Source organism: Notechis scutatus, chromosome 13, assembly GCF_049901735.1.
Source record: "Notechis scutatus isolate UNSWTSFEM ecotype Mainland chromosome 13, rNotScu1.2, whole genome shotgun sequence".
NCBI classification, from domain to species: Eukaryota; Metazoa; Chordata; class Lepidosauria; order Squamata; family Elapidae; genus Notechis; species Notechis scutatus.
Window position 1 is genome coordinate 2,620,688 of NC_142021.1, and position 27,202 is coordinate 2,647,889.

The 27,202-nt window shown below is 45.3% G+C and overlaps 2 protein-coding genes across 2 annotated transcripts in view; one reads left to right on the forward strand and one right to left on the reverse strand.

The window, feature by feature from the left end:
- The window catches only part of MORC2 (MORC family CW-type zinc finger 2), a 28,037-nt gene extending 12,148 nt beyond the window's left edge, over window positions 1-15,889 (forward strand). The window contains exons 7-26 of the mRNA XM_026688020.2: window positions 16-175; window positions 328-439; window positions 630-755; window positions 2,485-2,564; window positions 3,000-3,082; window positions 4,054-4,139; window positions 5,170-5,310; window positions 5,761-5,915; window positions 6,032-6,160; window positions 6,862-6,967; window positions 7,940-8,069; window positions 8,529-8,603; window positions 9,335-9,733; window positions 10,393-10,536; window positions 11,369-11,423; window positions 11,855-11,996; window positions 12,909-13,130; window positions 14,414-14,507; window positions 14,934-15,122; window positions 15,507-15,889. Of these exons, the coding sequence (XP_026543805.2) occupies window positions 16-175; window positions 328-439; window positions 630-755; window positions 2,485-2,564; window positions 3,000-3,082; window positions 4,054-4,139; window positions 5,170-5,310; window positions 5,761-5,915; window positions 6,032-6,160; window positions 6,862-6,967; window positions 7,940-8,069; window positions 8,529-8,603; window positions 9,335-9,733; window positions 10,393-10,536; window positions 11,369-11,423; window positions 11,855-11,996; window positions 12,909-13,130; window positions 14,414-14,507; window positions 14,934-15,122; window positions 15,507-15,575 (2,697 nt within the window). The 3' untranslated portion in view covers window positions 15,576-15,889. The remainder of the gene's footprint in view (window positions 1-15; window positions 176-327; window positions 440-629; window positions 756-2,484; window positions 2,565-2,999; window positions 3,083-4,053; window positions 4,140-5,169; window positions 5,311-5,760; window positions 5,916-6,031; window positions 6,161-6,861; window positions 6,968-7,939; window positions 8,070-8,528; window positions 8,604-9,334; window positions 9,734-10,392; window positions 10,537-11,368; window positions 11,424-11,854; window positions 11,997-12,908; window positions 13,131-14,413; window positions 14,508-14,933; window positions 15,123-15,506) is intronic.
- Window positions 15,890-20,826: 4,937 nt separating this feature from the next.
- LOC113425755 (apelin receptor-like) lies at window positions 20,827-22,693 on the reverse strand. The gene has a single exon (XM_026688005.2). It carries the CDS (start codon window positions 22,582-22,584, stop codon window positions 21,415-21,417), a length of 1,170 nt encoding a protein of 389 aa, XP_026543790.1. The 5' UTR covers window positions 22,585-22,693; the 3' UTR covers window positions 20,827-21,414.
- Window positions 22,694-27,202: the final 4,509 nt, after the last annotated feature.

Below are 27,202 nucleotides of genomic sequence, written 5' to 3' on the forward strand. Positions count from 1 at the left end.
TTTTTTTAATTGCAGGTGATTGTTCCGCTGCCTACCTGGAACTCCCGCACCAGAGAGCCTTTGACAGACAACATGGAAAAGTTTTCCATCGAGACTGAATTGATTTACAAGTACTCTCCTTTCAAATCAGAGCAGGAAGTGATGCAACAGTTTGACAAGATTTTTGGAGACAAAGGTAGTGTATTCAGCATGCTTTAAGGGACAGTATTCTTTGAAACCAAGAGTTTTCAGTGTTCGCGTGTTTTCATGATAGATGCAGTGCGTGTGTCTTATCTATTTGAAGGAAGACTCCGAGAGGCTTTAACGGCCCTGTGTCTCTTACTTCAGGCACCTTGGTGATCGTTTTCAACCTCAAATTGATGGATAATGGTGAACCTGAGCTAGATGTGACCTCCGATCCCCGAGATATCCAGATGGCTGAAACTCCACCCGAGGGAACGTAGGTTTGATAGAACCAGCCATCAAAGCTCTGGCTTTATTTTGTCTTTAACCGAGGATAACATAATTTGCACGCTGTTAATCACTCAGTTTGCAGACGATGAATTTAGTATGATAAGAGAACATTTTTAGGATGATGTACACTGCTCTCTCTCTCTTTCTGTGATCTGTGAGCCTATGTTCCGTTTCAGGAAGCCCGAACGCCGTTCTTTCCGTGCATACGCTGCCGTGCTCTACATCGATCCCAGAATGCGGATCTTTATCCATGGCCACAAAGTGCAAACTAAACGCCTCTCCTGCTGCTTATACAAGCCTAGGTATGATGCATAGCCAAGTCCTTTTACAGCCAGCGAGTTCTCTTCAGATATCAAAACAAACTCAAGTTGCTATCGTTTTTCAGATGAATGTCCAGTTGAAATTCCCCCCCTTTTTTGCCAATCTTTCAGACCTCGGCTCATCTCCTCTCATCACAACGTCACTTCAAATTTAGCTTATAGTAATCATCCAAATTCTTTTCATCAGCATGCAAAATATTATGGTTATTTTTGATTTACCAGTGTGACCTTTCCCTTTTACAAGCTGTGCAAGGCTGCACTACGTTTTGTGTCCAGTATATCCCTATTCCTGCCCTTGCGTGGTAGTTGCACAATTTTTGTCCTTGGATTAAAGAGACTGGGAATGCTTTTGAAAGACTTGCAAATAAACAGATAACTATTGCAGTCATTATTAACCAGCAGAAAGAAAGAAAAAAAACAGTTTTCAAATAGCCTGAAGATCCAAAAATATGCTTAAAGGCTTCATTCTTCTTAATTAACATCTAAAGTGTGGAATTATAGACAGATCTGAGGAAAATATGGTACAGTAGCAGACATTAAAAAATGACTTTGCTGAAGCAAAGCCAATCCCTACTCAAGCAAGTTCAATTGCTCTTAATATTCATTGTCTAATTTTATATACCACACCATCCGATAATACCAAAACCTGATGATCTTATATGTTACTTCAGGATTAACGTCAGAAAGTGAGAATTGATTGCACTGCTGATGGTTATATCCTGTTTTACAAGCCAGGAGTAGGGCAATTAGAGCATTTCAGGATGGGCCACCATCCTTTATACGCTTCCCAACCGGCTTCTGACAAAGTTAATGGAGAATGTGGACGTAAAATAGCAAATTATAATCACATGAAGTCTGTCTTAACAACCATAGTGATTTATTTAACTGAGTGAGAAGTGATATAACCTTGTTACGGTCATGAGATTTTCCGCTTGGCATCTGTGGCACTTAGCAGTGGAATTGCAAGGCATGGTGCAGAGTTAGGGGAAGGTTAGGGGAAGCTGAAGGAGGAGGGGTAGTTGTGGAAGAAGTGAGGTTCGGGTCTGGGAATGACCCAGCCTGGAATGGCTTGGCTTGTGGGGCGAATGACCAGTGGAATTCAGTTGAGAATGGCAGTGCTGGGATTGCCATCACTGATGCCATCACGTAATGTCACGCTTTACGACTACATCACTTAGTGACGGAAATTCTGGTCCCAATTACTGTCCGTAATTTATGGATTATTTTGTGTTTTTAAACCACTTAATGAAGTTTCTGTTTGCTGTGGAGAGTCAAATATTAGATAGGTGCTAAATTACTTGATTTCACACTCAAAAATCCACATTTGTGCAGTCAGGCCTAATTGTATGACTACAAAACAGCTAGAATCATAACCTTTTGGTTCTTCAAGATTTGCTTTAGTCACTTAAGGTTTACAATTAAGGGCTCGTTCCAGTTAACTTTGGTTAAGTTCTTATAGTTTTCTTAAGAGCAATGTGGAAATGGTTTTCTGATGCTTTTTTCCAGAATTTTATTTTTTTCAAGCATTTTGAGGTTAGCAAATAATGCGTGGTCTAGCTGAGCATACATTTTAAGAAATTGGAAGTCTCCTCTATTGTTATATATCGAAAAGAAATGCAAGCCTTATCGAATGCACAGGTTTTTGAGGATTATGGCCGTATTAATTCATTCCCTCTCTTTTTCCTCTCCCTCTTCTTGCAACTTCTTACAGGATGTACAAGTATACCTCCAAGCGCTTCAAGACTCGAGCTGAACAAGAAGTGAAGAAAGCAGAGCACATGGCTCGGATTGGTGAGTCCCGAAAAGAAAGGAATGGGAACCTATTGGAGCAGGAATGGCTTGAATAGCACAAGCCAAATCAGATAGTTGTGTTAAACCGTAAGTTTTGCACACATTCTGTATCCAAACTGCATTGTGTTCCTCCATGTGGCTCCCCAAGCTTTCTGAAAGTGGTGTTGCCTTTAGAAATCTGCCCTGGTTTTCTGAAGGTGGCGCAACTTTGGGAAGCTTCCTACCCATTCTGGGAGCCACGTTCACTGAAGAAGCTGGGCCCAAAAAGGAGACAGCAAAGGAAGTGAGATTCTTAACGCTTCTGGAAAATACCCGGTGACCATGGAACACTGTAAACGGCAGTAAATCCGGCCCATCATAGCTTTGAAGCAACTGGTTGTACATCGAAGACTTGCCTGCATGCATTTTCTCTGAAGATTAATTTCTCTTTTACAGTGGAAGAGAAGGCACGAGAAGCAGAAAGCAAAGCCCGTGCTTTAGAGCTGCGGCTGGGAGGAGACCTTAGCAGGGAGTCCAGGGTAAATACACTATATTTGACTGCTAGTGTGAAATGTCGGCATTCAAGAAAAGATTCAGAGAAATATCCTTGAGCTGAACAAAAGAACTAACAGTGCTTGGTAGATGGGGACGGCAAAGGCTCATGATCAAAATTGCTGGAATATTTATTCTGATGATGAACCATAATATATGAGTATTTATGCTCACACGTATAATCATTATATAATTGCCTGCCTTACTGTTTGGAAGAAAAAAAATGTTTCATGTCTGAAGCAGGAAGAGAGCTGAACACTCTGAAACTTCAGCAGAAGTACGCTTCTTTTATGGTAGCTTGTCTCCGCAAAATTGTGCATGCTTAGCTTTTGTGGGTTCCAGATATGTGATGTTTTCTGAAATCAATAGAACAAATATGTGTGACTAGATTTTCTGAAATGCAGCTATACTACATAAACAGGCAACGGTATTCAGCCCCACTGTGCTTTTGGGAGCTTAAGGCCTTGAGCAAGCAAGCTGTTGTTACAAAGATGTGTTATTTCATTTCTATATTCATTATACATATTTACTTTTATCTGTCACATTTGTAATTTTGTCACTATTATTCCATTCATTATTCAGTAGATTTCATCCTAATTCTAATGATAAGAATTTTAGATAATATTGTAAGATATGAGAATATTTTTTAAAAAATGAAATAAGTTACGATATGAACTAGAAATGGACAAAAAAGGTGCAATGAATATAAGAATATTTGAAAATATTTAAAGGAAAATGGGAGAAGTAATAGTATGATATGAAATTGAACATGAAAGATGAATATGTAATTCAGGTCATGTTTGTATTGAAATGTAAAAACCTGGAACCACATTGTTCACCAAAAGAGATGTTTTTAAAATATAAAAATAAAAAAAACTATTTAAAAAAGATACGAATGTTAAACTGACAATTATATTACTTCAACTGTTCTAAGTTGGGATGTTTTTCATATCTGTAGGTTATGCTACGCCAAGCTCAAGACTTGGCAATAACCATACGGAGAGAGGCAGACGTTAAAAAGAGGATCAGGGAGGCAAAACAGCGGTGAGTGGAAAATATGCGGTTCCTTCCTGTTCCTTGCTTTTTCCTCTTTCAAATAAGTGGTCCATTAAAGAAGTGAAAATAGTAAGCTGTGCAGAAATGGATAAATTGACCCTAGCACTTAAGGATAAAGAATCATCAGAATATTACAAGAGTTGGGAATGTTGGTACGATTGGATAAAATAAAGATAGGTAATATAATAGTAAACATTATTAAACTGTAAAGGAGATTAAGCTACATTGGTAGTAACTATATACTCGCATTAAGATTTAATTGTAAATAGGACACCAATAATGATAACAAATAAGGAACCACAAACTGTCGATAATGGAATTGTCCTTTATTCGTTTTTTTTCCCTTTGTTTTTCTATGTTGTGTATGTGTTTGTTTGTATATTTTAATGGTATATTCAATAAAGTTTGCTTTAAAAAGTGACAATAGTGAAAAGTGAAGTTACAACGGCACTGAAAAAGGAGACCTATGTCCATTTTTTCACACTTAAATTACTATATCATTCCCCACAGTCACATGATCAAAATTTGGATGCTTGCTAATTTGCGTGCATTTATAAAGCTTGAGGGGGTGATGATCTTTCGTGCCCTTCTGAGAAGCAAACTCAATGAGGCTCATTAACCAACCATTTTAACTTAACAACTGCCGTGATTCACTTAACAACTGTGACAAGAAAGGTTGTAAAATGCGGCCAAACTCAGTGAACGTGGTGTCTCTTCTTTGATACATTTCTGTCCAATGTCTTTACAATTAGAAAGGAAAAAGTTAATACGTTTATGTACATACATACATTTTTATATTTCATTTTTTCCAATTATATTTTATTACTTTTTATCACTTTCTCTACTTATTTTAAATCTATGAACACCCTTTCATGTCCCTCCATTTATAAAATGTGTTCCATATTTTATAATATTCTAGTAGAACTTGAATCTTCGGAGTCTTCTTTTAAGGGCTCTGATCACTGTTCCCCAGACAAATATCCACGGATTTTCTTTGACTTGGTTTGCTGCCTTGCAGAGCACTTAAAGAGCCGAAAGAACTGAGCTTCATTTTCGGTGTGAACATAGAGCAACGCCATCTGGACGGGATGTTTGTCTACAATTGCAGTCGGTTGATTAAGATGTATGAGAAGGTGGGCCCTCAGCTGGAAGGTGGCATGTGAGTTCCCCTGAGTCCCCCCAATACTTTTACAATTGAAGACCTCTTTTTAGAAGAAGTGGGACAGTCTCTCCTTGCTGTGGAAAAATTCTTTTTATTTTAGAATTCTAAAAGAGAGAGAGAGAGGTGGACTTTATATTTTTAAAGAGAAAAACTTCCAGATTCCAGAAAGCCAGATTCTCTTCACCACCATGTTACTAATTTCACAACAGCAGTGATTCCCTTAACAATCGTGGCAAGGAAACTCGTACAATGGGGCAGAACTCACTTAACATATTTCTCACTTAGTAACATAAAGTGTGGTCGTAAGTTGAGTAATTCAGATCCATCTACTCCCAACGCATTTCCCTATTTGTTGTCGTGGAGATCCATCTTTCCCATATTTCTTCTCTTGACATTAAGTTGTTGGATTGGTGCCCCTAAATGTGACCCCACGTTCCTTCTCCATAGGGCCTGCGGAGGAGTGGTTGGGGTAGTGGATGTTCCCTATCTCGTCCTGGAACCGACGCACAACAAGCAGGATTTTGCAGATGCAAAAGAATATCGGCACTTATTAAAAGCAATGGGAGAGTACTTGGCACAGTATTGGAAGGATATTGAGATCGGTAAGAAGTCATATGGAGAAGGGGAGTTGGGGGAGGAAAGGAGAAGCCCTATGAACACAGACACATTTGTTCATTTGTTAAAAGACATGGTTTTTTTTAATTAAAAAAACATCCAGCTCAGAAAGGCATTAGCAAATTTTGGGATGATTTTGGCTACCTGTCTGCAAACTGGAACCAGCCGCCATCAAACGAACTGCGCTACAAAAGGCGGAGAGCCATGGAGATCCCAACTACGATTCAGTGTGGTAAGTGGTGAATTGAAGTTTCCTCTATTCTGAGGTCCAAAGGCAGCTCTGTTGAAAAAAGCTGTCGCAGCCAAATAGCAAAAATAGCAATAGATGGTGCTTTCCAGCCCTCTCTTAAGCGGTTTACAGAGTCAGCCTCTTGCCCCGCAACAATCTGGGTCCTCATTTTACCCACCTCAGAAGGAAGGCTGGGTCAACCTTGAGCCGGTCAGGATTGAACCCCTGACTAAGGGCAAAGGTAGCCTGCAATACTGGATTCTAACCAATGGGAGGGAGGGAGGGAGGGAGGGAAGGAAGGAAGGAAGGAAGGAAGGAAGGAAGGAAGGAAGGAAAGGAAAGGAAAGGAAAGGAAAGGAAAGGAAAGGAAGGAAAGGAAAGGAAAGGAAAGGAAAGGAAAGGAAAGGAAAGGAAGGACAAGAGCATTTAGACATATATGCCACTTTACAAGTGCTTTCCAGCCCCCTCTAAGCAATTTACAGAGTCAGCCTCTGGCCCCCAACAATCTGGGTCCTCATTTTACCCACCTCAGAAGGACAAAAGGCTGAGAGTCAACCTTGAGTCAGTCAGGATCGAACTGCTGGCAGGGTCCCCTTGGTTTGACATCCTCTTTGAACCACAGTAGTGGACAGTCTGAAGCCCCAAAAGCTTCTTGTAGTCTTACGGCCAGCATGCTGATTGTATGTTATGTCCTCGTATGACAGATGTGTGTTTGAAATGGCGGACACTCCCATTCCAGCTCAGCTCTGTGGAGCAAGAATACCCAGATACCTGGATGTGTGCCATGAACCCTAATCCTGAACAAGATCGGTGAGTAAGAATAAGAAAACTGTCTTTGCACCAGTCAGGTCACTTTAAGAATGCCGCTTATTCTGTTAAACAGAATCGAGAGAGAGAGAGAATAAAGCCCAGAAGGAACAAAAAATAGCATGTCAAAGTGTTTAAGAAATAGGGGAGGAGAAGAAATTATTAGCTCAATCTTATAGCTATACCATACCGTACATCATGGAATGAATGCGCTATTCCTCTCTCCATAAATATTCTAACAAGGTGTACAATTCATCTACTAGCTGTGATTTTTTTGTGTTTTTGGGAGGTAGGGAGTGCCTTTGAATCATTTGTATTGACTCCTGGTGATTGCCTGCTTAGGGTTAGTTGTGCTAATCGCTGATGCTCAGAACAACATGCTAATTGATCATTATACCTATGATGGATGTTAATACCTTGGAGTACTTGGTGTATATTGTATGGCAATCCTCATAACTGTGGGTGGTACATTGGGAGAATAATTAGCATGTTAGTTTGCACCGTTATCTCTGCCTGCCCAAGGAACTCTGAAATGGAAAGAAGGAATCAGAGAAAGATTTTGCTAAAATAGTTAGCCATGTGACACGAGCATAGATCCAGATGCAAATCCATGAACTATAATAATAGAGGCATGGTGTTCATCCTGTGTTCCCCAGAAGCCCAGGTTCTGTGAGAATCATCAACATTTAGCTTTGGCCTCCGTTGTTTTAAATGCATTATTGCAAAACTAAATATAGGAAGCATATTAATAGGATCTGTGCTGATTTTTCACATTGGGAAGGGTTTCTTTGGTATCTGAAGTTTGAAGACCACCATGATAAAGAGAATCAGATTCAAATAAACTGTGTGCTCTGTTTAATTCAAAGCAGGCCTGTGGTGTGAATCTTCATCTCAGCATAAACAGTAGACCCCAAACATACACCCTAGGACCCATGTATGCTGATCTTTCATTTTGCTTTTTCCTTCCTCTGACAGGTGCGAAGCTCCTGAGCAGAAGCAGAAGGTTCCCCTGAGCTTCTTGAGAAAAGAGAAAACACATGAAGATAAGCAGAAAGAGCTGACGGATAAAATTCGCCAACAGCAGGAGAAACTGGAGGCTTTGCAGGTAAGTTTGTGTGCTGGACTCCATAGCATTCTTCAGTCTGGTCTTCCGTCAGGTCAGTGGCTTCATTCTACCAAAGTATTTGGAGATGTCGGAGCTCAAAGTCATCCATACATCCACATTTCTACAAACTACTACAAATCTTCTGATTCTACACTAATTAAGAAGTATATACACATATATAAGAGAGTATTTTAGAGAATCAGTTTGGTCTAGTGGTTAGTGCCAGCTAGAAACCAGGAGAATATGAGTTCTAGTCTCACTTTTAGCCAAGAAAGTTGGCTGGATCACTTTGAACCAATCACTTTTACCCCAACCCACACCCAGGGTGGTTGTTGTTGTGGGGAAAAGAGAGGAGGAAGGAGTGTTTTTTGTTTTGTTTTTGTGTGTGGCCTTGAGTTAATATAATAAAGGTGGGTAAAAATAAATAAATAAATACTTTATTCCACTTGCTTTGTCTAGAAAACTATCCCAGTACGTTCACATGCTGACCTGAAGAAACTGCCTTTGGAGGTCACCACACATCCTATGCTAGAGGTACGTGCCCTCCTCCTGCCGCTGCTGTTCCCAAAATTGCCCTCTTCTGTTATACCCAAAGGAATCCAGTTGGTCTTCTGGTTACAATGGCAATTGGGACCAGAATTTTCATCGCTAAATAATTTGGCTGTAAAATACAAGGTCGCACAACTACATTGCTTAGTGATAGCAGAAAACAATATATTTAATCATACATATATTAAGAGCAGCTAGAATTGTATTGGCTCAAAATTGGAAAAATGAAAAAAAAATCCAATAGAGGAAGAGGTGATTATGAAAATATTAGAATGTGCAGAAATGAATAGATGAACATTGGCAAGTAAAGGACAAGAAGAAACTGAATATTATATGATATGGGATTTATTTTATAAATGGTTGGAAGATAAAGACGATCAATGAATATAAGGTAGAATGCATTAAGATCGTTATAATGTTAAGATATATGAGGATGAATAGTTTTTAAAAAGGAAGGTAATCATAGCAAGAAATATATACTAATTATAAATATTTGCACAAGAAAAATGTACCCAGTTGACACGCTGTTTAATTGAAAGATGGATTTATTGTAAGTATGTGAATCATGCTCACATGACCATGGAACATTCTACAGTGGCCAGAACGTTTGAGGATCAGTTGTTTTAAGTATTGCACACTCACCTCAATCCTAAACTTGAACGGTCGCTCAAAAGTGGTTAAAAAAACTTACCTATCTTTTCATAATGTCCTGGCAGAAGGCAGACTTAATGAGCAAATCCCAGCGGCCACGATCTCCACCACTGCCAGATGTGATCAAGAATGCTCCACGAAGACCTCCAGTTCCTCCATCTCCTTCCAGGCCCATCAACTCTCAGAAGAAGGGCCCCCCACCCCGACCAGCCATCAGCTGCTCCAGACCACACAACATGGCGCACCACGAAGAATCCAACCTTCCCGGGTTACAGTATCACCTGGAAGCTCCTCGGAAATGCTCCCCATCCACCTTTGTAAGGCCTCTATCCAAATCTGCCTCTATTGGAAAGATGCCCCCCGAGTCTGTCCAGGATGCCAGAAGCCAGCAGAGATCCCCCAGTCCCAAACACCTAAAGGTGATGCTTCCACCAAAGAAACCCACCTTAATCAAGCCTGCCCAGGTGAAAAACCTTTTTCTGAAAAAAAGTAATAATGGTTGGGGTGCTGCTTCCTTTGTGTGGTGAATGCCCGCTGCCTCTGTTTACCTAACAACCTGTAGCTGTAATTCTCCTTTTTTTTTTTTTTTTGAAGTCTTTTCTACTCTCCTACTTTACCTTGTTTAAACAACCAAAATTGGGATTGATAACTTGGTTGTTAAATGAAGCAGTTGCTTAGTGAAAAATCACGTGAATATGATGAATCTTATTTCAGCTTTCCTTTGCTTTCCAGACTTGCAAAGGTCATAAAATCAGAGTTACTATTTCAGCACTGCTGTAACTGCAAACAGTTGCAGCCTGTGGCAGTTGCTAAGTGAGAACTACCTGTAATATTTTAATAACGTTATTAAATAAATATACATTTATTAAATGTATGAGCTACCTGATTCCCAGCTACTTAGTCAGACCTGCAGGAAGAAAGTGTCAAAGAGTATATATGGAGTTTGAAACAAAACAAAAAATGCAGAATGGTGGGCATTTTTTCCTGCTCACTTTGCACAGTGTTTAAAATATGTAATATTTTTACACTCTGCCATGCTTAATCTTAACTCTGCTGTTGCTTGGAGGTGGAAAAAAAGATGTTGACCATTAAGAGGTATGATGCAAGTCTGTCATATCTGCAGGCTTCCACTTCCCGGAAGAGAGGCATTAGCACAACGGAGGATGAAACAGAGGAGGAGGTCGGACTGAGAAAAGAGAAGAGGAAACCAGGCAAACCCGTGACAGTGAAGGAAGAGAAGAAAGACTCGAGCGAGGTGGTCGTGGAAGTAAGTGGGCCAGTCTGGGTGGAAGTAGAACCGGAACCCTGTGACTGTCCCACCTCCGTTCTGTTCCTTCTCGAGCTTTCACCAAGGTGGAAATCCACTGCAGGAGTGCACAGCATCCAGTCCTTGGGATGTTGCTGAAGGCCTGGCCAAAACTTCTAACAACACCTGTGAATCCCTAGATTTTACTTAGTTTAGAGTTAACCAGGTGGAGCCTTTTTACCAAGATAATCTCAAAAATTCAGAAAACGCCCACCTTGGCTTTGCCAGCATGTCAGCTCCCTCTACCCTCCGAACCTTCTGGAAGTTGCTTCAGAGTGCTGTGCTCTTGCAGGCCTCTGAAAATCACACAAGAATGTTTGCATGATTTCCAGGGGCCACACAAGAGCCAGGCCCTCTCGCACGACTCCCAGAGGTTCACCATCACTGCGCTAGTCAGAAAGATCTGTACGGAGAAGACGTCACCCTTCCTTGGTAAAGTGCTAAGACACATACATTATGTTTCTGCCTCATGATTTTATTCTCATGTAGGGTCTACTTAAATATTCTTTATTAGTCCATCCAATTCCTAAATAACATTCATAGTTTATTGCTGTGGAGCAAAGTGATTCTCCCAATCAGCCCGCCATATTGCTACGTAAAATGAAGGAAATGTTGATAGAGTATAATCGTTGGAATGGCTGTACCTCTCCATACAGAGCAGGGTATGGCATTTCCGCTTGTGCAAAAGGAAACTTACACTTTCGTTCTGGGTGGCATTCTGAATGTTTGCTCCGTAAAGTACATGATGAGGATGACTGGTTTTGGAATATATTTGGCTTCTCTCTGCTTTCAGCTGACGGACAGTGCAGGAGAAGAGGAATTGGCAGAAATGAAAAGAGCACAGAAAGGTACTTTGGCTTTGGCCTCTTGCACTCGCAGTGTTTTTAAAGAGAGGTAAATCATGCATAGATTATACCCACCACAAGAAAACACTTCTCCGCCTCTTTCTGCTAATATGGTGACTTAAAGTGAGGAGCCTGTGGTTTTTCAGATGCTGCTGAATTTTAGTTCCTAGCCTCCTTTGTCCTTGGGGGGGCCCAGCAAGCTTTCACCTTGAATTTCCGTCTCCTATACTGCACGTTAAAGGAAGTGCCCCGACACTGATAGCAGTTCTATCACATTAAAAAAAAAAAAAAAAGATCGTGTGATTTGAACTTCCACCTTCTGTTGCAGCAGCTATTTCGTGCAAAGAGCATAGAGAGCGCCAGAGGGCTTCCGGTTTGTCAGCCTGGGCTTTTTGCTGGTCTCTGAGCTGCCTCTCCCTTTCTGCCCCACTCAGATAAAGGGGAGCATGTGGAGGTGAGAGTGAACAAGGAGTGGTTCACGGGCCGAATTACAGCAGTCGAAGTGGGCAAGCAGGTGGTCCGTTGGAAGGTGAAATTTGATTACGTCCCAACCGATGTTACCCCAAGAGATCGATGGTAATTTTAAATGTATAGATTCTGGAGCATTGGGAGGGGGCCTTGGGAGGCTGGGGCACTTCCAAGTTTTGCTTGATGAAGCAACTTGTTGGAAGCCTGTCAGATTACCCTGGGCAAGATGGCCTCTTTTGTTCTTCCTTCCTTAACAATGTTTGGTCTAGAACCGTGATGGCAAACCTATGGCACACGTGCCATGGGTGGCAGCAGAGCCATTTGTGCGGGCACACGAGCCCCAGCCAAACTTACCTGCGCATGTGCACGCCTCCCAGCTGATTTTGTGGCCCGTTTGAGGCCATTTTCGGCCTCCCAGTGGTTCGAGGGAAGCCTCTGCAGCCTTTGTAGGCCAAAAACCAGGGCCATTTCGTCACTTCCGGTATTTCTGGAAATACAGGAAGTGACAAAACAGGCCCATTTTTGGGGCCTACAAAGGCTGCAGAGGCTTCCCTCAAACCTCTGAGAGGCCAAAAAAGGACAAACAAGGCCTCAAACGGGCCAAAAAGCCAGCTGGGAGGCATGCGCAATTTTCGGCACAGGAGCCCCCAAAAGGTTAGCTCTGCTCTGTAAATTGTGAGAATTATCAGCCTTTTCATTTTGACCCAAGAACAATGTCCAAGACCCGAGAATTTTTGAACTTAAGAATAACCCATTCTGGACCAGATTGAAAACATGGTTTTTTCTTTTCTTTTGCATCACGTAATTACTAAATTATTTCCCAGGAGCCAATGCAGGAAGATAACCTTCCTTGCATGTTCTGCATTTCATGTTGATTGATTGACACAACGTTGACATTTTTAAAAACGTTGTGTCCCACATTTTAATACTTTTAGTTCTTTTGTTAGAGGGGAAAAAAAATGACGAGGCAGTTAACTTGGGAATGGCAGAGACTTGTGATGTGCCTGCTGCTCCATCCAGGGTAGAGAGAAGCAGCGAGGATGTGCGGTTGATGAGGCCCCCGTCTCCAGAGCACCAAAGCCCAGATACGCAGCAGCAGGAGAGGCAGCAGCAGCAGCAGCAGCCGCAGCAGATGAATGGTCCTTCTGAACCTTCTACCTCTGAGTCTGCCCGAATAGAGCCAGATACCACTGGACCCGGCAACAGCCAAGAGAACGCGGACTTGTTGGCCCAGTCCCTACGGTGAGTGTTCCCTTCAGTGTGGCAAACCATTTGCCAACGGTAGTTATAATTCGGTCTTCTAGCATCTGGGCTGCCTTCTCATTTTGCGGCTTCTGAATAAACGGCAAGCAGCCTTTCCAATTTCATTTTTGGAACAGAGGTCGGCCATGGTGTGTTACCATTTAATGTTTGCAATCGTTTCAATCGGCCAATTTCTTCAACTTTTGTAATTTCTTCTGTTCATGGGGAAGAGGAAGACACTAACCCCGTGATGGCGACCACAGGTGACACGCAGAGCCATTTGTGCGGGCACGCGAGCCCCAGCCAAACTTACCTGCACTGCGCATGTGCACCTCCCGACTGATTTTCGGCCTGTTTGAGGCCTTTTTCGCCCTCCTGGGGCTCAAGGAGGTTGGGCTGTTTGCTGTTGGCTTCTGTGGGCCTTCCGGAAATAGCGGAAGTGCAAAAATGGGCCCATTTTTCGGCCTTCAAAGGCTGCAGAGGCTTCCCTTGAGCCCCCAGAAGGGCGAAAACGGCCTCAAACGGGCCGAAAATCAGGTGGGAGGCACGCACATGCACAGTGGGGGGGGGTTGCACACACATGCACATTGCATTGTGGGTACTCGGGCGCGCGCTTTCAGCACACCACAACAAAAAGGTTCGCCATCACTGCACTAACCACATTAATAATATTTGTAGCTCAGGGTTGACATGACAAAGCCCCAATCAAGAAACTGCCACAGAAGCCAACAGCAAACAGCCCAACCAAAGAATCTCTAAAACCGTCCCCACCCACACTGACAGGGCAAGCCACCAGAATGTAAGCTGACAGTAAACTGCAGTCCTTACTAGCACTGATGATGTTACCTGGTCAGGTCATGAAACGTCTGCAAGAAAACAAGCCACCTCAGAGAGCACTAAAGACCCCTCACTAAACACATCGAAGGCATATTTGGATTGATTGACTTACTATGTGCCATCAAGTGGGTGTCAATTCAGCAATCACATAAATGAACCCTCTCCAAGGGTTTAGCCTTTCCCCAACTTGGTCTTCCAATGGCACATCCTTCGCCACTGTACACTAACTGAATTTATATACCTTGCTGGATGGTCCTCTTTCTGTCTTCCCAACATTAAAGACTTGTCAGTAAAGCTGGGCTTTTGCATACTTAATGAAAAGGAAGAAGAGTTAAATGTTTGAATTCTATACCCAGTATCATTCTATGCTTTTTTTGTGTGTTGCTAACTGCAGATGATGTTACGCTTCTGCTATGCCTTTCCCTGTCTTCTCTTTGCTTCCGTAGGAATTGCTTGCGTTATTTCTTGCCCCCGCATTTCCCCATCTCCAAGAAGGATTTGACTTCCATGAGCTCACAAGAGTTGGTGGCATTCCCTTTGGTGAGTCCTCTGTTCAGCTGATAAATTCTCATACTATAATCAAATACTTCCCCAGATACATTCTTGAGCTGTGAATTTTTGGCATCAGAAGTTTGGTGTCACCATCTCCTTTAATATTTATGAAATATGTTCCTAAAACATGAGCGAAATAGCAAAAAGAAAAAGAAATCAGAATTTGAGTCCCTGCATTAAAATTCATTGGTTATTTATAGAAGGTAATTAAACTATGTAGGTCCCTCTCCCCAAAACTCCACATAATTTTAACCTGTTACTCAACATTATGTGATGATAATAATCCGGGGCTACTTCGATTGGAAGTACTGCGATTTAGTTTCTTTCTCTTCTTGCTTGGAGCAAGTTGAAGTTCCTTTGCCTTGCTTCCTTGTAACTCTTGGGATGTTCCCCTCCGTATCTCCCTTTCCGCAGAAAGAGTACTTTAAACAGTATGAGGTAGGCCTGCAGAACTTGTGCAACTCCTACCAGACCCGTGCAAACGGTCAGATCCAAGCCTGCGAGGAGAAAGTTCACATTCTGGAGCAGAAGGTCAGAGAGACAAATGAGAAGCTTCAGAAACTGAGGACGAACATCGTTGCTCTACTCCAGAAAGTACAAGAAGTAAGTCGGAACCTGGGTTATCTCTGGTTTTGAGCTCTTTCTCGAGAGGTGCAAAACCAAACGTTCCCAGAGCTCTCCAATCAAATCTTTATTATGATAAAAAATGAGCAGAGATTTTGCACATGGATCACAGCTGATAGACTGCTTTGAATCGCCTTTTCTCTGAGATGCTTCTAGTAATCAGGAGTGACAAGAATTACAATCTTAAACATCGCAGATGAGCCACTCTCCAACTCCTGTCAACTAATCTCAGCTTAGATGTTCAGGGCACTGTTTGCAAAATTCTCTGTTGTGTTTTTTGTAATTACTAAGGGTCACTGCTGGAGTGTTTTGCTCGTAAGAGGGGCGTTATATGGACTAAAGTTTGTTTCCTGCTGTTTGTAGGATATTGATTTCAATTCAGATGACGAACTGGATGCTTACATTGAGGATCTCATTACCAGAGGAGATTGATGAGCCCAGCTGCAGCCTCTGGGTGAAATCAGAAAGTAACACGGTTACCGTGTCCTCTGGGTCTCTCCGGTAGGTGGTAGAACCAGCCCTGCAGACGGACAGGCGGAGCTGAAGCCAGGGTTTTAGAGACATGTGTCCCTTATAGAATATGTCAGTGTAGAATACGTTCGTATTTTCTCTTTTATATAAGGAAATTAGCAACTGTACTGTTAAGGTTTCTAACCTTTTGTTTATAAATATTTGTTTTTAAAAAAAACCAAACAAAAAAAAACCTTAAAAACCCCCAAAATATAATGTTCATGGAGCAAGCTTTATTTGTAATTTGGATGGGTTCATTTTGAATGTTGATAAAAGTTTAAGCTGCAAGAAACTACTGTTCCCCTTGGAGGAATGTGCTGGAGAAGCATATTACGGCCGTTTGTGTCTCTCTTGGAAGGAGGAGGAAATCAACACGAAGCGGATGAGCTCCTACAGTGTAACGGAATTGTTTGTTATAGTTGGAGAAACACATTTTTCTGACAGCAGGAGGGGGTATTGTCTACCAAAACACCAGTTTGTGGCTCGCCTCCTACTTTGCATTTGTGCTGTTTGGAAGTCTTCATAAATTTGGCCACTGACACATGACCACAATTTGCACGCTTCATCTGGAGCCGACCGGGTTCTTCATCTTAAACTGGGGAAGGAGTTTTTTGATCCTTGCCCTGGTATAAAAAGCTGGAAGCTAATATTGTACGTTACGCTTCTTTAGTCTCTGGACTGAAGGGAAACCAAGCAAGTGAACTCAGCTCCTGAATAGCAGAAATAGGAAGGAAAATCATCTCAAACGCCTGAAAAGCTGTCTTTGCTTCAGTGATGGGTAATGCCCATCAGAAAAGAGAATTTTGGGAAGAGATGGGGGCAAAATCCATTCTTGGTTTGGTAAGCTGTGTCCCATATTAGATTTTTTATAAAAGAAATAATAGTTTATTCCATATTAATATCAATGAATTTATTACAGGACTGTCTGTGTTTATTACAGGGCTGTCTGTGTTCATCCATGGTTGACCCTAACCATGATTTATTTGATTGCTGAAATGCCAGGGGTAAATTCTACGTGTCATGCAAACCAAGGTTTTCTTTTGGTTCCTCCCACCCCAGAGTTCAAACAGCCCCGTTCTCAATTGACATGTGGCTGAATGTGTTGGAAGCAAGCTTCGATTCTGCCTTGGGTGTCACTTCAGGCCAAATGCAATGGGTTGTTGAATTTGTTACGTAAGAAACTTTCAGAAGGAAGAGTGGGCAGTACACAATGGATTCCATAAACACACACACGCGCACACACACCCCTTTCATCTTCAAGCTATTTTCCAACAAAATCTCTTTTGACAAGGAGGCTTTCTGCAGGCAAGCACAGCTGACCGAAAGTCACTATAACACCCAAGCTGAATAAAATGCAGGGGAATTTTTGAATCCAGTCTCGACTTTTGCTGCTGCCTTTAAAAAGAGAGCTCAGCCACAAACAGGAAAAGAGGCTCTGTCTCAGAGGGGTCTCCAGCAAATGTTCAAGGACTGCAAAGTCAACACCAAGCCTGCAGCTGCTAGAAGCATCTTAAGAGACATAGAAAAATAACCTGTTCCTCAGTTCTGATTAAGAGAGCAACACCATATAGTAGCTCCCAGTGGGCCCCTCCGAAACAAAGGGAAACAGCTCTCTTCATACAGAATTGTGCAGAAACTTTAATTTTCAGGCAGCCATTTCCTTCAGAGTCTCTTAGTCACGCTCTTCGATGAGGCAGTTCTTGCCGACCTGGGTTTTCTGCAAACTTTGGGAGAACGGGGATTTAAAGTGGCTGAAGGTTGATTCCCGTTCTGCTTCCGTGATAAGTGAAAATCTCAAGCGATCCTTTGTAGGAGGGGAAACCACAGGAGCAAGATGGCACCTCACCTCAGACTGTGAGGGTGCATTTCTCTTCCTTATTTGGGGGGAAAGGATACCCGGTTCAGTGGGCTAGCCGAACACATCAGAGACCAGTTAGCAAGCAGCTTTTGAGCACACGGTGCTCATGTCTGACGAAGGAAGTGTAACCCTGGTGCCATTTCTGAGGTGGCCACAATCAACGCATTTATCAAATTTATATGAAGAGTTCTGATTAAAGCTCTTAAGTTCTAGAGATAGTTATGAGCAAGAACAGTCAACCTACATTCTGGAGTTACACGCAGTTGACTCCTGAAATTCCTTCACCAGCATGTGAAATGGATTGTCAATCGGTGTTGCTACCTAAGTGGACAGTTTGATATCACAGAAGTGTGATTGGCTTGGAGTTCCATTGTGTTGTTTTAAGTGTTCCCTTTATCTTTTTGAGCAGTGTATTAAGTTCCCCTAGGTGCATCTCCATCCCTCAATGGCCGACTCTCCTAAAGTATCCTTCCAGCTGCCAAGATGTTCCTACCCCCACTCCCTTCCCACCACCCTTATCACTGTACTCCTTTTGTGATTGGGGGGGGGGGCTCTTGCCAAGGCAGCGCAGCTGCATAGATCGGCGCCTGGCTGATGAAAGGATCTTCATGAAAAGCCGGGCAGCTGAGACGATACATTGTCCAAACTGCCAGCTTCCCCCCACCCCAAGACCTGAGCTCAGCTGCGGTGCCTTTTTGAGGTACCCACCTCTACCCGCAGGGCACCCCGTTCCCCAGACAATCTGGGTTGCAAGTTGGAGGGCATCTTATCCCCTGGCACCCCCTGCCCAGATGTGCTGCGTAGGCCTTTCTCTTCCCCGTCGTCTCCGCTGTCTAGAAGCCCCCTTTCCCTTTCACGAGATAAGAAAACCACAGCTGTTGCTCCTCTTCCTCTTGCCAAGGGAACTGGGGACACGCAGTTCGCCTCGGGGGCTGAGCCCAAAAGACTGCCAAGTTTTCTCTCGCCTTGTGACACTGAAGCCTTGTCATCTTTCTCTTCATCCTGGCAGCTCCACCTTGGTTCCCTTGGGGAGATGCCCTGCAGATGTGGGACAGGGCAGCTTCCCAGGAGAAGCGTAGAACAACACAGCTTTGTGCTGTCTCCCCGGGGCTTCTCCCAGCCTCCCCATTTCCCTAGCTCAGGTCAGCCGTGCAGCACCTCGCTTCCCAAAAAGCTGCTTAGGAGCTCAGTTCAAACCTGCTAAGCGTGAAGCTGAATGACAGCAGCAGAAGAAGTCGTCTTCAGTCTGTTGCACTCAAAACCACCCAGCCCTACTTGCGCGATATGTTTTCTTAGCCAGGCTGGGGAAAACGGGAATTCGGATGCAACCAATCTAGGATGGAGGGCCTTCCCAATCAAACCATCTCTAGATTTTATTTCTCACTCTTAGAATTGCCTAACCAGCAAGACCATTCCGGAGAAAGCTGGAGGTTGGAATCCAGGCTTCGGGGTTACACACAGGCTGGGAAAAGCTGCCATGCAATATTTTGGGGGCACAGGGTGTGTGTGTGTCCAAAATAGTGTGATTATTTAGAGATGCTAAGGAGTAAAAAATGGATGGGTTTTTTCCCCCCCATTTCCTTATCTGACACATCTTTATCCCTTTCCCTCAAAATAAGTGATGACTGTCATTGGAAGGAGCAAGTTCTTAGAAATTAATGCTACAGAAATACCTTTGGGGAATTAGATCTGGATCTTTTTTTTTAAACCTCTCTATTTGTCTACCTTAATATACCCTTCCTCCCTCCCTCCCCTAACTGGCTCACTTAGTAACAGAGATTTTGGGCTCAATGCATGTACTAAGGGCAATTCATGAGCCCTTGCATAATTTTACCATGGGCGGGGGGGGGGGAGTCTCAAACCCCAATTACTGACCAATCCTAGCTGAGAAGCCCTATTGGGCTTCTGTTGCTGGCACCTAGCTACTGGGATGAAGGTGGACAGGTGACAAAGAGGCTGTCATGAAAGGGAGGGGTCTGTAGGGGGTGAGAAGAGCTGGGGCTCCTGTCCCAGGTAGCAAAGGTGCTAACAGTTGCACAGGGAACACCAGGGGTTAAGGGTTCAAATAAGCGGGATTTTCTGACTATGGAACCAAGAGTGAAAGATTCCAGGAGGTTTAGAAAGAGGCGTTTGCTTTCCCTGCTCCGAGAGGGCGGGGGGAAGGGGGGGCAAATCAGCAGAAGTAGCAGGCAAGGAAATGTGATATGGATTTATAGACTTTTGGAGAGAAAGTAGGAATTGTTTGGCTCATAATGGGAGCATTCAGGATCACAGAAGTGAATTGTGCAAGTGACCAAACTCAGATCCTTTACAAAGGGTGCATGGATGGCTTGCGGAATTTCAAATTAGCATGGGAACAGCAACGGTTATGGGCTTCCATTAGTTTTTTTTTTTTTTTTAGAAAGAATGGGGGCAAATTTATGAGAAGATCCAAAATTACCCAAAATAGTTTATTACATTGGTAGTCTTGCCAGATTTATAAAGACTACATAAATTAGTCTAGAACATCACCTTATTAAGGGAGAACACCAGCTTCATGCCGAATATCCATAATCTTCAGATAGTTCCTAAGGTTGTGTTGGCAGAATAAGTTGCAGAAAGACTGCCCTTTTCAGATATTACACTAAACATTCTAGGATAATCTCTGGTTGTCAAAATCCAATGATTGTTTTGCATGTTGTGCAACAGTTATCACTTAATCCAAATATTACTACTTGGTTTCAAACATGTTATCTTGTCAAGCTCGGTTTAGCAGGGGTCCTAAGCAAGATCTGATTTTATTTTATTTTTTTAACAAAAATACATCTCGATCAGGGTGTGGCAGCAGCCAAAAAAGCTAACACAAGCCTTGATTGTTATAAACAGAGGCACAGAATCAAAATCACGTGAAGTATTAGTACCGCTTTATAAAACCTTAGTAAGGCCACCTCACCTGGAGTACTGCATCCAGTTTTGGTCATCACTTTACAAAAAAGATATCGAGACTTTGAAAAAAAGTGCTAAGAAGAGCCGGAAAAAAAGACTAAAACATGAACGGTTGCAGGAATTGGGTTTGGCTAGTCTAGTGAAAAGGACTAGGGGGTGACATGACGGCAGTCTTCCAATATTTGAGGGGCTGCCCCAGAGAGGAGGAGGGGGTCAAGCTGTTTCCAAGGCACCTGAAGGCCAGACAAGAAATAATGGATGGAAACTGAACAAGGAGAGATTCAACCTGGAAATAAGGAGGAATTTTCTGACAGGATAATTAACCAGGGGAACAGCTTGCCACCAGAAATCGTGGGTGCTTCATCACTGGAGGTTTTTATGAAGAGATAGGACAGTTTAGTTTACTTTATTGTCATTGCACCTCGTACAAGGAAATTAAATACCATCTTTAGTGTACAATTTTTGACTATGAAAATAAACACAAACAGACATCCCTCACACTCCACACATTGAATTGAAATTGGAACTCGAAAAGCCACTTGTCTGAAACGATACAGGGCCTCCTTGCTTGAGCTGAGGGGCTGGACTAGAAGACCTCCAAGGTCCCTTCCAATTATTCTGTATTCTGAGTCCAGCTTGGCGTCGCCTCCCTCAACCCCTGTAGCGGGGGGGGGACCCCTTGGCTTCCGGCATCGGGCTGCTTCTCCCCACCTGGACGAAGTTTCCCCCCCTCCTGCTTTTTCAAAACCGCTAGAAAAGAACCGACTCTCGTTTTTTGTTTTTTCCTTTTATTGGGTACAAGGGGAGTGTTGCCCACCGCAAAGGACCTGCCCCAAAACGGTGAGTTCCCGGGTGGCGAGAGAAAACCAGTCCGAAGCCAGGGAAGAAGGGAAAGGGGCTCAAGGCGAGAGGGGTCCAGGCGGGCGCCGGCTTGGCGATCCCGGCCGAGTCCCGTAGCCGGGAGACGCGCCCCCCTTTCTACACCTTGGTGCCCGAGGAGGGCAGCTCCGACTTCTGGGTCTGGCCGCTGAGCGTGGACGAGACGGAGCTGGCGGGCCCGCGGCGCGGCGAGCGCAGTCCGAGCAAGAGGAGGCACTGGGCGCGGAAGCGGCCGTCGAAGAAGGCGTAGAGGAAGGGGTTCAGGCAGCTGTTGACGTAAGCCAGGCAGGTGGCGTAGGGGTGCAGGCGCAGGATCAGGTCCAGCCAGGCGCAGGGCAAGCTCAGCAAGCCCACCCAAGCCAGCACGTAGAGGCTCTTCAGCAGGTGGAACGGCAGCCAGCACAGGGCGAAGACGGCCACCAGCGTGACGATGATGCGCAACAGCCGCCGGCGCTGCCGGCTTTCCTCCTTGCGGGCGCGCCGTTGGAAGTGGCGGCTGACGGCGGCGCCGATGCAGCAGTAGCAAAGCGTCAGCAGCAGCAGCGGCACCACGAAGCCCAGCGCCGTGGTGGCCAGGCTCAGCGCCGCCAGCCAGCGGGCTGCCTCCTCGGCGCTGCCGGCCAAGCCGCTGAAATCCATGTCGCACTCCACGGCCGAGCCGTTGCCGCCGCGAGGGCTCAGCCGCGTCTGGCGCAGCAGCAGGGCCGGCAGCGCCAGCAAGCCGGCCAGGAGCCAGACGGCGGCCAGCGAGAGCAGCGTCCAGGTGCGCGGCCGCGGGGACGCGCAGGAGGAGGAAGAGGAGGAGGAGGAGGGAGGCCGGCCGGCCGAGCGCGGCAGGGCGTGCACGATGGCCAGGTAGCGCTCGAAGCCCAGGCAGCCCAGGCAGAAAGCCGAGGCGAACATGTTGAGCAGCACCAGGTAGCTGCTCAGCTTGCACAGCGCCGAGCCGAAGGGCCAGTGGAAGCGCAGCGCCGTGTAAGCCGCCCACAGCGGCAGGGTCACCACGAAAGCCAGGTCGGCGAGCGCCAGGTTGCCGATGTAAGCGTCGGCCGAGCGGCGTTTGCCCGGCGGGCCTCGCCAGACGGTGAAAATGACCAGCCCGTTGCCCGACAGACCCAGCACGAAGACCAGCATGTAGAGCACGGGCAGCAACGAGAAGGAGAGCTCCCAGTCCGTCTCGGCTTCTTCCCAGGGGCAGCCCCCCGGCCCCCAGACCTCGCTCCAGTTGCCCGGAGGCTCCTCGTCGTAGTCGTAAAAGGGGCCCTCCATCGCCGCCGCTCTGCTGCCCCTCCGACCGGCCGCTCAGCCAGGCTGGCTGGAATGGGGGGCGCCGGTGCGCTTAAAGAGGGCTTCGAGCCTGACCCCGCCCTTCGCTGAAAGGGGGGAGATGAAAGCCCTTGGCAGGGAAGGGGGGGCGGGAACCCACAGAGACAATCCCTCCATTAGCCTTCCCTCCTTCCGAGGTGGGTAAAATGAGGACCCAGATTGTTGGGGGCCGAGAGGCTGACTCTGCAAACAGCTTGGAGAGGGCTGGGAAGCACTATAAAGTGGTATATAAGTCTATAAGTTGCATCTATCTATGTCTCATCCTCCCCCCCCCCCTCTATCAGCTCAATACCTGTGCTTCGCTACAAAACAGTGTGGTGCGGGGCTTAGTTTTGGGGGAGGAAAATAAGAGGGAAAAATTCTGCCTCTTTTCAGGTGGGGAGCGGGAGTAGAACTCCTTAGCATCAGAGCGTGTTAATAACCATAATATAGGAAATACTAAATGCTCTGAAGGTCATTTCGCAAAATCCTTTCTTAGTGAGCCCCTAGAAGCCAAGAGGAACATATGGGTCAAATTTCAAGTTTGTAGGCTTTACGGTTCTGGAGATTTTCTGATGATGCGTGACATCCATATATATACCTACTTATTTCTCTCTCTTTCTCTCTCTCTCTCCCTCCATCAATCTATTGATCTATCATCAGAATGCAGTATTGCAGGCTGATTCTGCCCACAAGTCAGGAGTTCGATCCCGACCGGCTCAAAGTGGATTCAGCCTTCCCTCCTTCTGAGGTGGGTAAAATGAGGACCCCGATTGTTGGGGGGCAAGAGGCCGTCTCTGTAAACCGCTTAGAGAGGGGGGCTGTAAAAGCACTGTGAAGCAGTATAGAAGTCTAAGTGCTATTACTGTTAGGCCAACTAACATTTTTCCAAGTTGCTATGAGTTCTGGTGCTCTTTCTTGGGTGGGGGCAATCGGAACCCCCCCCCCCCAAATAGAGCCCCCTTCTCTGTGCCACCATCTCTGGGCATGCAAACGAGCTGTGCAGGTGCCAGAGAAAGTTCCCAGTCAAAAGACGGACTTGTTGGAAAGAGGAGCCAGGAAGTCTTGCTCAAACCTTCCATTCAAATTCTGGGCTTCTGAAATGACTGTGAGGTTGTTGTTGTTGTGGTGGTGGTTGTTGTTTCGGTGGTGGGCGTTCATGGGGTGTTCTGGCTGGAGACACCCACCGAAAAGATTTGTTTTGGCTGCAAAAACCCAGACGGCTAGGCTGAAGGGAACTCTTGGATGCCTTCAGGTGGCCGTTCAGCTCTTTGCAACCCAGGCTGGTCTCCCCTCTGGGCCCTGGGTTGCAACCGTTGTCCCTGCGCACACCCTCCCCTCCCTCCTGCACACCCCTCCGGAGACACAAAGAGGACTCAGAACCCCAAGAAAGGCACAAGGGAGGCTCCTGTTGCTCCTTTGCTAGCCTCTGTGTGGGAATTTTCCACACCGGATGCCCCATTCATTCACCAGGGCACAAGCAGTAGGGCTGGGACCCCCTCCCCTCCCTGTGAGAACCCCTCAACAAGAGGCTGTAAATCCTCTTTCCCCCCCTCCCTCCACCCTTCCAGCAGAAATGGAAGGATGCCACAGACCCTCTCGCTCAGCATTGCAGAGCTGTACACCGAGACGGTCCTCTAATTATGTCCCGGTCTGCAAATTGGGGCGTAGTGGAGGAAAGGAGAGGGACCTTCCATTGGGATCCTTAGTGTGTCCTCCAGCTGGGTGAGGAAGAGGAAGGAGGGTGGAGGAGACACCTGCTCAAATTAAGCCTGTAAAACAAGATGTTGATGCCGTTTTCCCAAAGCGCTGTTTCCTCACCCTGGGCAGCGTGAAGATAGGCAGACTTCAACTCCCAGAATTCCTGGCTGGCGAATTCTGGGAGTTGAAGCCAACACACCTTCAAGCTGCCAAGGGTGAGAAACTATAAAGAAGTTTTTCACCAACTATAAAAGAACGATAAAGGTAAAAGAAGCATCACATACACACCCGGGGATGCTGTTTTGATCCCAGCTCCTCTACAATTCAAGAAAGAGGCTTTCAGAGAGTTGATCCACCCACCCACCCGCAACTCCCATGGTTCCCTGCCGGTCTGGCCGAAATCCCCCTGCTTGTTTGAACAAATGAAGCAAGAAAAAGAACCTCCTCCATTTAAAGCAGCAACACCTCTCCCCTAACAGACCCACTCTTTTTGGGCGGGAAAACAAGGGTCCAGTCACTTTTTTCAGTGCCGTCCTAACTTCCAACCATCACTAAATGAATGGTGTTAAGTTGAATACTACCTATAAGGAGAGAAATTGGCTAGAGATTTTCAAGAGTCCTAAGAAAAGATGTGAAAAACAGATGCTTCTTCTGTCCCAGACAAAAATGGAGACATTGCAAAGCCAATTTTGAAGAAGAGACTGGACAGTCACATGTCTGAGATTGTATAGGGTCTCCTGATTGAGCAGGGGGATGGACTAGAAGACCTCCAAGGTCCCTTCCACCTTCTATTCTATTCTTTCTCATTCCATTCCATTCCATTCCATTCTATTCTATTCTGTTTAAATTCTATTCTTTTCTATTCTCTACTCCACTCCACTCCATTCTATTCTATTCATTTCTACTTTTTATTTCTATTCTCTACTCTACTAATATTTTTTTTGCACTGTGTTGAAATAAAACCCACATTAAAACACATCAGGGCTGTGAACCAGAGCAGCACACCGAAGCTGCTTCTCCCCAGTGCACAACGGCGGCGTCCACATCTTCCACCCACATCTTCCACGCCTTCCCCGTATCTTGGAGAGCTTCCACTTTGCGGTTGGTCTCTCCCGTTCGCCGAGGGCAAGGAGGGCTCTTCCTGCCCTCGGACCCTCCGAGCTGTTTTTCTTTCCCTTCCCCGGTGTTTTTCCAAGGCCTGCCAAATTGCATTCCCCGAAGGTGATAAGGGGCCCCCGATGACTGAAAGGGCAACGGAGACATCTTGGCTCTGGGATCTGTCCCAGGGACGGGGTGGGGGGATGGGGGAAGAAGTGCTGGGAGAAAAGGACTGGGGCCCCTTCCTTCCGTTGGACAATCCAAACCTGTCTGTTTTAAAGCCCAGCGGTGGATGGGGGCACCTGGGATGAAGGTGAGGCCAGTAACAAGGTGAGACTGGTGCTCCAGCTCTTAAGGCTGTAGAGGTTCTCAGTCACTGACGTTGCTTGTCAGAAGGTTGTAAAAGGGGAATCACACGAGTTTGGGACACTGCGACCATCATAAGTATGAGCCCGTTGCCACATATCTGAATTTTGATCACCTGATCATGGAGACCCCCTTTCCCCCTACTCTCTCCTCCTCCTCTCCTCTCTTTTCCTCTCCTCTTCCTCCTCCTTCTCCTCCTTTCCTTCTCTTTCTCCTTCTCCTCCTCCTCTCTTTTCCTCTCCTCCTCCTCCTTTCCTTCTTTTTCTCCTTCTCTCTTTTTCCTTCTCCTCTTCCTCCTCTCCTCTTTGCTTCTCCTCTCCTCCTTCTTCTTTCCTTCTCCTTCTCTCTTTCTCTTTCTGTCTCTTTCACTTTTTTTCTCCTCCTCCTCCTCTCCTCCTTCTCCTTCTCCTTCTCCCCTTCTTCTGTCTCCTCCTCCTCTCCTCCTTCTCCTTCTCCTTCTCCCCTTCTTCTCTCTGTCTCCTCCTCCTCCTCCTCTCCTCTCCTTCTCCTTCTCCTCCTCCCCTTCTTCTCTCTGTCTCCTCCTCCTCCTCCTTCTCCTCCTCCTCCTCCTCCTCCTCCTCCTCCTCCTCCTCCTCCTCCTCCTCCTCCTCCTCCTCCTCCTCCTCCTCCTCCTCCCTCTCCTATCCACAGAAGATAAATGAATGGTTTAATTTTCTTTTGTCAGCCGGGCCATTTGGCACTGTGATTCTCAGATTCACTCCTGATATGGGAGACCTGCACAATACAAGGCGATAAGAGACTGTCACTCCTGGCCCGAGAAAAACAGTTCCACATCCTTGTTGTGAGAAAAAGGAAAACTGACCCCCCCACCCGTTCCCTCCCCACACACACTTCAGGATGCAAGGCCCATTTCTTGGGAATTCTCATGGGAAGTTGGGGCTCCTTTGGCTGGAGCGTGTGAACCTCTGCGAGGAGAATTCCAATTCTTTTTGTCAAGTGGGAGACCAAAGAGCCAAGCAGATTTTGCCGGGACTCTTAATTGCTGCGAGATATAAACACAAAATCCACATTTTAAAAAAGAAAAATTAGATTTGTATCCCTTGCGCCCGTCCTTCGTTTCCAAAACTCCCCTCTGCTTATAAAAATCACTTTGCCAAAGAAGTCTCAGACACACTTCAGTTCACTTTTGTGTAAAACACAGGTTAATAACGCAGAATTTCCCATGCTCAAAAACTTGTTCAGGCTTCTAAGTGCAGCTCTCCTTTCACTGTGGCATAAAAGTAAAAAGTTGAGGTTCTTGTTATCTTCTATTAGAATAGAACAGAATTAGAATCTAGAATAGGAATAGGAATAGGAGTAGAATAGAATAGAATAGAATAGAATAGAATAGAATAGAATAGAATAGAATAGAATAGAATAGAATAGAATAGAATAGAATAGAATAGAATAGAATAGA